The following is a 9,496-nucleotide window of genomic DNA, read 5'->3' as shown; positions in this document are numbered from 1 at the left end:
TGTGGCCAATTTTTTAATAATTATTTATGTTGTAGCCGCTACAACATAAATAATTAGGAACTTATAAGTATAAAAAAGTTATTGCTCTATTTAAATATAGACGACCGCAAAGTAGTGTTGGTGGCGGTTGTAATAATAGAGTTAAGAGGTTGTAAGACTCAACAAGATTGTACACAGTATTGGATGTATTAAAAAATATTATAAAATATTATCTGTCATTTCTTATATTAAGCAATAATGATTTATATTTTTAACCTGGCAACAAGAACATTGACAGATACTCTTCATGGCGGGAATTTGATTCGCTTTTCATTTTTAATAAGGGCATTGCGTGGTATAATATACTATAAATGTATTATATATATATATATCGGACATCCAGTTTTTGTCTATCGAGGAAGCAGAATAGAAATTATTTTATGTTGAATCGTGGCCGCAGTTTACTTACGAAAAAGGAATATTATATTTGTCACAAATATGTTATGAGAAGGGATAAATGTAATATTACAAGTAGAGTAGAGTTTTTACCTGGTGGTGGGCTTTGTGCAGGCCCGCCTGTCTGGGTAGGTACCACCCAATCATCAGATATTTTGCCGCAAAGCAGCAATACGTATTGTTGCGTTCCGGTTTGAAGGGTGAGTGAGCCAGGGTACAAGTTCTACTAACTACAGGCACAAGAGACATAACATCTAAGTTCCCAATGTTGGTGGCGCTTTGGCAATATAAAGAATGGACATTATTTCTTACATCGCTAATTTCTATGGACGATGGTATTACTTACCATCAGGTGTCCCATTTGCTCGTTCGCCTGCCTATAACATAAAAAAGATGATTATGTGTACAGGCAACAACACAAGAGGAAGATCGTAAAATATAAGCAGGTACCGCCTTGGAGGATTGACATTTACAAAAAGAGTAACTGAGGATAGTCATCTACAGAGAGAAGGGAAAACCACACTTCTACGACCCCAAATAAATGGGATTAAAAGCAAGGGAATGATTAATAATTTAAATGTTTTTTTCCTTTGACTCTTTGATGCCTATTTTGTCTCTTTGAAGGTACCATACCATTCCTTATCAACAAGCTGAATGTATAAGTGCATGACTTGCATTCTCGTTCCTACAAACCAAAATATAAAAATAAGTCGAAATAGTCTTCAATTTAATATAATCAATATAGCTCCAATTTTTCTCCTAAAAGAGAGAGGAGGCCTTACCAGAGCTGTGAGATATTTACAACGATGATAAGATCACATTCGCAAATTAAAAAAAAAACAAACATTACAAAAAAAGGGATGCACTGGGTTTAGAAATAGGTAAAAAAAATTTAACCTGTAAATCTGAATTTAACGCGAAAATAAAACCTAAATTATTGTGATAGTAGACAATAATTTTAGACTTCGGTGATAAATATTAATATTAACATTTTATATTTCTGTAAATAATTTATAAATAGGTACATATACCAACAACTAAACAGTATCAATTTCGAAAACCTAGATTATCAGATGCTTACATTATTGCATTGAATGAAGTTTGTTTAATTATTATAATAGAAATAAGGGCCCATATAACCAAATTCCTTTTATTTGATGCCGCGTCACGTGGTCAATAACACACAATTAAGTTGGGGTTATATATTAATGAACAGTTCCGGCCCTAGCCATTGATTAGAATAGAGCGAGACTGTCTTTTAGTGTCCTTTGGTCGACCCTTTCACTTCGCATAAATTGCATTGCAGTTAATGTTATATAAATAATAATTACTACATAAAATTCAAATAACGCTTCAAGCCCTGTAAATTGTTTTTATCATTTTCGCGCATCTTGCTACCTGGTGCGTAGAACGATCGCTCTTCTCGCTCTATCCCAGGGCCGGGGCTACTAATGACTGATGTGAAAACACGATTTAAAAAAAAATAGATAGAAAAAAACATTCATTGTAATAAAAACTTTTATGAATTATCGTACCTTAATTCGAAATATTCAAGACAATTGCACGGTGCAAGATAGGTAGCCGCTAACGTGCGCCGTTGAGGCGGAGGCAAAATTTCAATTCGAGCTGAGGTAGTATAGACTCAAAATGTTAAGTGTATACTCCAATCTAAATTATATTGTATTTGTGTATAAATTTAAACATACAGTAGGTATCGTATTTATTTCTCACTAAATTATTTCGTTATTTTGAGCTGAGATGAGCATTGAGACACCTGATGGTAAGTAGTCACCGCCGCCGAGACACTGCAAGAAGTATAAACCACTCCTTGAACCATCCACCATGTGATTTAAGATATCAAATCCTGTTTTTACGCTGGCTTGTTCACCTTCCAAACAAAACTATGGAATACTTTGCCTGAATCTGTATTTCCTGATAGGTACAACATTGGTTTCTTCAAATCAAGAGTAAGCAGATTTCTTCTAGGCAAGCGTACTACATCCTAGACTGTGTCTTATATTATTATTTTTTATATTAAATGAATAAATGATGCGTGTTTAATAATCATGCAAAGAAAAGAAAAAAATCATTATATGTAATAAAAATAACTTTAATAATATAGAAATCAGTATTGTATAACTTTTAATGTTATAACAATAATTGGTACCTAATAGATATATCCCTATTGTGAGTAAAGTGCAAAATATCTATCACAAGCTACTTAATCTGCGGTTGTAGCAACTTAGCATGATACAGTTCATATAAAAATGTAAACATGATACTTTTTAATATTTAGAATTATCGCACTTTATTAATTTGACACTTTAATAGTGATATAACTTTACTAACTCTGAACTAGCCCAACTTTGTTATCTTAAAATATTATGTATCACTAAAGCTGCGTTTCTAACAAAAGAATTATTGGCAACTTTTGTCAATACATTTTGGTAGTTTTCATTATAACCTTTAGTTATCAGCAAATTTTCGGTGACTTCTTCAACAATTGCAACCAGTTACAAACACAAAAATTGCCAACTAATTCAGTAAAAACGCACCCTAATATATAAATTTAATTTAAATTTAATAAAAAACATTATATTTAAATTTATTGCTATTTGACATTTTTAATTTTTCTATTAAATGCACATTTCCATTAGTTCCCACATCTGTGTAATCTATTAATACTAACTGACGCTGGGCTTTTCTCATGTTATTGTCATATAAAAGTGGTGGAAATGATTCATTAACAAGTCAATTATTATCTGGAAAAGTATTTTTGTGTGACGCACTTAAAATAACTTAAATTTAAAATTCATTCGATCATTTTCAAATTAAACATAGATAGATGCAGTTGATATGTCACAACTAAATAATAAAAATAAATATTTTATGACACACATAAAATGTGAAATTATCAAAACAGTTATTGATCAAACTATTCACAAAGATATCACACAATTAAAAAGATTTTACTTGATAAAAAAAACTATTATTATTACCATTTGTAACAGTTATTAAATAACAATAACAGAGTATTCCAATGTAACACACAGATCAACTTGATTGTTATTAAACAAAAGCAAAAACTATTGTTATATCATTTTGCAATACAGCAACTTCCTCAAATTCATTTTATAAGATCAAATTTGTCTACTATTGCTTATTTTTTGATATATACATGTTTTACCTAAATTAGCCACATTATATTAAATTGGCAGTAAGTTTTAGCCTCAAATAAATTATATGATAAGGTAAAATGGATATAGTATTGTTTAACATAGTTTCTTGTCACTTCTACTAATATGTAACAATGAGAGATACATAACTTAAATGACATTATATAACATTATTAAAAAGCTCTCACTTTTATTTTCCACAATATAAAATCATAAAATTTTTATTTTCTAATTTGATGTCTTCGATGAATCAATTGCTTTTTTTAAAATTTTGAATAGTCAATACATGAATGGCTCATTTGTGGCAAAATACTGTAAATCAAAAAAAAAAAAGATTATATTTATCATATTAAATCAACAACTATTGATTTAGAATTTACGAACTTCAGTCTTTGTGTAACTTATAAGTACTTTCATCATTCAACCATATGTTCTGACTAAAATTGTTATTAATTAATATTACATGTAAGTTAGATTCTAATGAAATTGCTATGGAAGCACTAAAATTCAGTGTTCATATATGTATGTTATATAGTTATTATAAATTGAAACAATAATATAACAATTGAATTATTTTTGCCTTCATTAGTTGATAATATTACTTAGATCAAAAGAAATCAATATTAGACGGAATAAAATATTCATTTTCACTATAACATATCTTGGATTTAATTTATTATAAGCTATTTCAGCATTAAAATGACTTTTCCAATATTATTATTATTCTTACATTAATATCATCAATTTACACTAAAAATAAATTAATTCTATATTAATCCATATATATTTTAATAGAAAACAATATGTTATATTAGATACTATGCCTATAACCTAATTTAATCACTTTGTTTCTTTTTTAACGGTGACAGTCTTTTCTGCTGGTTTAACAGGTGGTTTAACTGTGGATCATTTCTTTTTTCTATCTTGAGTACACTTTGGACAGTACCACTTGCCTTTTGGCTTAATTTTAAGATCAACACATGCAAAGTGAAACCACTCAATAGGGCAGTCAGGATTATCACATCCTATCATTTCACCATAGGACACTTGGTGACAAAGGCAGTATGTAGGTTCATTTGGATCAACAGGCATGTCTAGCACATCGCTAGGATGCGCCATTCCCGCAACTGAATCCAGATCCGCGTTTTCTTCCTGTTCTTTAACAGCTGTGGTTGTAGTTGTAGTACCTTTCCGTTGAGCTTTTTTCTTAGCCGCCGACCGTCCACTGGCGACTGCGTCCTCCTCGCTCGATGCGCCCGTGCGCTTTTTCTTACCTGTTGTCGCTGCGGCTTTCTCACTTCCCTTATGTTTTTTCCTTCCTTTCTTAACAGTAGCAGGATTGGACTCCTGATCTGTGGCAGCCTGTTGAGCTGCGCGAGAGCTCATTACTTTCTCTTGTATTTCGGATTCGAAACGTGCGAGGTCAGAATCAAGGCGACGTATGTGTTTATCAACTAATTCATAGGTCTGAATGGCGAGCTGCACCTTATCGTCTCCGTATTCTTTAGCTTTGTTAAATAAACCCTGGATAGTATTCACCTTTTCTTTTTTAGTTTCTTCGTCCATTTTTGGTATATTAGGAAGCAATTCATCGGCCATAAGATCAATTGTCCTCATTAGGCCGTGGGCTCTGTCGTCGAGATCCCTCATTAATTTAAAATTTCTTTGTAATTCTATAGGTAAATGCTGCAAACTATCCAGGTAATGTTCCAAATATAAAGCTGAAGTCATTTTGCAATATTTTGTAACGACTCCACTCTAATATTGTACTGCAAAGGCGCCAAAATAAAAGAAGACACTAATTAAATTTACACTAACTTAATATTGATTATCCGCTCAGTATAATCCACTATAGAAACTTTATATAAATCATTGAATAACCGAAGAAATAAAATGAAAAAATATGCTTGTATTCTTTTAGATTACATTACAACAAGCGATTTCCACTGTCTTCTAACCACCAATCAAATAAATGAAACTGAACAAATAACGTTTCTTTACTGCATGTTTATTTCTTTGAAAATAATTTATAACCCTTTTTTAAGTAATTGGATTTTCAAGAAATAAAATTTTCAAAACGGTATTGTATTATTTACCCATCTGTAAGGTATATTAAATATTTTAATTTTAATGTTTAAAATGAATGTTACAAACGTAAGCGTAAATTGGAACTAATAAAATAATACGCTCCGTGTGCACGTAGGGAGCACTTAGATTACAGAGTATATAACAATTCCAACGCCATACATTTGATTGAATTCAACGACTATGATGTGAGCTCAAAATTTTTGGCAAGTGTATTTTTAAATATTTACTCAAACGTTTGCATATATTTTAACATTTTTAGGCTATAATAAAATGTATTTATAAACAATAATTCGTTCTATATATTGTTGCATCGGCATAAAAACAGTAAAATAAAGTAAATAACCCTTTTACATAAAAATTAAAAATAACTTTAATTAAGTATATACCTGCATTAATGCGGTCTTTGAAAATAATATTTAGATATCTAGGAATTTTATTATTAAAATTTAACCCTCTTTTTTTAACGCTGGAAAAACTCATTACGCGTAGCTCAACCCTACATACCTCCCCACGAGAACAGTGAGGGGATATGTGGGGCTCCCCTGTGTTCAAGGCGCCGAGTTCGCCCCGAACATCAGAACACCTACTAAATACCGTGACGGAAATTTAACCCCCTGGTTAAATTGCCTGTTTTACTCATAGCCTTAATTAAAAAAATTATATTATATTTATTTTTTTAATTGATTTTATGAATTTGTAGGAGCAACAATCAATAAAATATGTAACAAATAAAAGGGCCCAGAGTTAATAAATATATAATAAACTATGCTTTATGTACATTTTAACGACTTCTTTTTGATAATCGGAATTTGGCAATCAATTGATGAATTTGAATTAAATTAAAACACAGATATTTTTTAATATTTTATTGTATTAGCAAATAAACAAGTTATAAAATATTTTCTTAATAGAAATGACACTAGTCCGGGATACGTAGCATTTTAGCTTAGTTTACATAAATTGTAATATTGGTTATTTAATAATGACACTTGATAACTGTTACATTTTTATTTTTGTAATATATTATATATTTTAGCGTTATGAAATCACTTTTCACATTAATATGAACAGCATTAAAATAACCTATAAAACAATTAATGTCATAATTTTACATGGACTATTCAATTACAGCGAATATAACAACTTGCTTGATATTTAACATTTAAAATTATAAACTTTAAAGGTAAAAAATGCAAATAAATAATTAGCGTTCGCCAAATTACGGCAAAATAAAGGAGCGTTTACATAATCTACAAAATATAAAACATGCTTTAATTATTTCTTATATCTATAATTTACATTTCCTTACACTAATCGTGATCATATGTGTAAGTTATACTACTATACTACAACATTGTTCATTGACATACGGACAAAGTAAATATTGATGAGAGTAGATACATTTTTGGGAGGTTACATTTGTAGAGATGTTAGTTAGTAATTTTGTTTTTTTTTATCACTCTTAATTACTAATGGAACACACTGAATATAAAAATAGAAAAACAGAATATACATAGGAGATGAGGACACTTATGGATTACTTGTAAGTATGCATGAGAAGGTTTGTTACATCTATATTTCTAGAAGATTGTATATTTTCTCCAGTTGCTATCTAGGGGAAATAATAAGGTACTTAAATGAAGTGTCAACTTAAGCCTAGCTACATACAACTCTACACATTAAGAAAATTTGGTACACATTCGTTGCTCATATTTCCATTATAGTATTGTTACAGCTGCGGGACAGTGAGCAACTGAACATAGTGGAATGCATATTACATAAATCGGATAATCTTAATGTATAAAAAGTAAAAAAGAAATAAAAAAAATCTCCTCTGTAATATCCTCTTATATAAAACTATTATTCCAAATGCTAAGGTGATTAAAATTTCTTATAAAATGGAAGTTATTGATTAAAATAATAAACACATTTTTGTTATAAATTGGCACTACATATGCAGGTCTCGATATAATAATATGGTTATTAGAAAATCGTACTATCAGTGAATTTGTATAGGCATCTAACTATTCCAAATATTCACCATCTAATAAACATGTCAATATAAAACATTCATTACTAAAATTGCAAGACAATACTTCATCGGCAGAGTAATATAAGTATATCATTCCTCACTTTGATCTTCAAACTTGAAACAAAGACTAGCTAAGTCATTATATTCAACATACTTTAAAGCATTTTAAGATAAATTAAAATATATTTAAATCTCAAACATGTTTTCACAACCGCTAAAGAATATTTTTAGAGAAACAGATTTAATTTTAACAAGCGAAAGCACCATTAAAAAGATTGTGCTAAGGTGGGCCAAGATGCGATTTGAACTTGTGTTCGATATTCTTAGAAAGTAAATATGTACTTACAGGTAAGAAATAACACAAGCGCCACATAAAATCTGCCAACTATTAAACATTATAGTTAAGGGGCGTAATAGACATCCTTATTACCACTACATACTAACCTTTTTGTAACTAATTTAATTCAATATTCATATATTTGGTTTATAATAAAAGGTTTAATATTTGACGCTCCAACAGCTATCCCACTTCGTATAACTATTTATGCCTAGCGAAAACTCTTCAATGTAAAATACAACGTATTGACACTCCAAACCGATTACGTGAATACCTTATTAAAAATACAAACGATAATCCATGCACTAAGCGCACCAAGTTACTCTTACAAAACGAACTCGTATCCCTATATACTGATCATATACGGGTTACGACAGCCTTACACGATTTATTTTACGAGCGACTATCACAATATTATAATTCATGCATGGAATAGGGCGGTTAATGCACTATACTAATGTTTCATACTTGTCTAGGACGTGAGCTTGATTATTTTCGTCTCCGTGCGAACGAGAGCGCGGGCGAGGCGTGGTGTCGGTGCCAGAGCTCTTCGCTCGAGTTTTTTTATCGTGTCCACAAGTACATGCGACCGAAGACTGGCGCTTTAAAGTTTGAGCGCGCGCACCGGCCCACTGCGGGTCTAAAGATTCGCTTCTAGCGTACATTTGCCGCTTTGTGCGTCCCATCGTTGCGTGTGTGAAAGCAGTACTTTGTCCGCTATCAGATGAAGGTCGCATAGATTCGCTGCGCATGCAGAGATTCCCTCCCGCTCGCCGAAACGAATCTAAAACACGCTCCTCGATTTCTTCTATGTCTTTTTTCTTCACGAGCCAAATTTCCTCTGATCCCCTGGTAAAGTAGCTGGATCCCTTGCTCACAGAATACTTTTCCTTAGGTTTAACTTTACATGTCTTAAAATTATTTTGAGTATTTACATCTTCGTTGAATTTATGCAAGTTTGAACGGGCGGTGTCGGGGGAAGCCACGTTTCGAAAAGCTGTACCGTGCGATGGGAACTGATCAGGTAATTTTGTACCAAGACTAGGTGAACGTATGGTGACATCGACAGGAGATGGCATCGGTTTAAATTCTGGTTTGATAATTTTCTGTGGCTCAGGCTTTTGTATTTTTTCATCGAAAGAAGCACTGTCGTTACGCTGCCATTTTGCAGCTGCGGAATTCACCAATCCTTTAGTTAAACTCTGTTGTCTTTCAAATGTTTCTGCATTATTAGTGACATGGGATTCTGCGCTATTTTTATCAGTACTTCCTAAATCAAAAAACACATGATCTTTAAAAGGCGTGGCTGGGGGTGGTAAATCTTCTTTACTCTCAGATCCAAGTCTTTCCGTGCGCGAGCGTCCGCGCACTGATCCTGGTCGCGATAACCTTCCCGCATTAACGCTAGCATCTTCTGCTGCCTTCTCA

At 31.8% G+C, this 9,496-nt stretch overlaps 1 protein-coding gene across 1 annotated transcript; it reads right to left on the bottom strand.

The window, feature by feature from the left end:
- Positions 1-2,561: 2,561 nt before the first annotated feature.
- On the bottom strand, positions 2,562-5,551 carry LOC126771658 (inhibitor of growth protein 5). Its single transcript, XM_050491663.1, has one exon. The coding sequence runs from the start codon at positions 5,340-5,342 to the stop codon at positions 4,518-4,520; it is 825 nt and encodes a 274-aa protein (XP_050347620.1). The 5' UTR covers positions 5,343-5,551; the 3' UTR covers positions 2,562-4,517.
- Positions 5,552-9,496: the final 3,945 nt, after the last annotated feature.

The sequence above is a fragment of the Nymphalis io genome, chromosome 11 (genome assembly GCF_905147045.1).
Source record: "Nymphalis io chromosome 11, ilAglIoxx1.1, whole genome shotgun sequence".
NCBI classification, from domain to species: Eukaryota; Metazoa; Arthropoda; class Insecta; order Lepidoptera; family Nymphalidae; genus Nymphalis; species Nymphalis io.
This window is presented reverse-complemented; position numbering and strand designations above follow the sequence as displayed.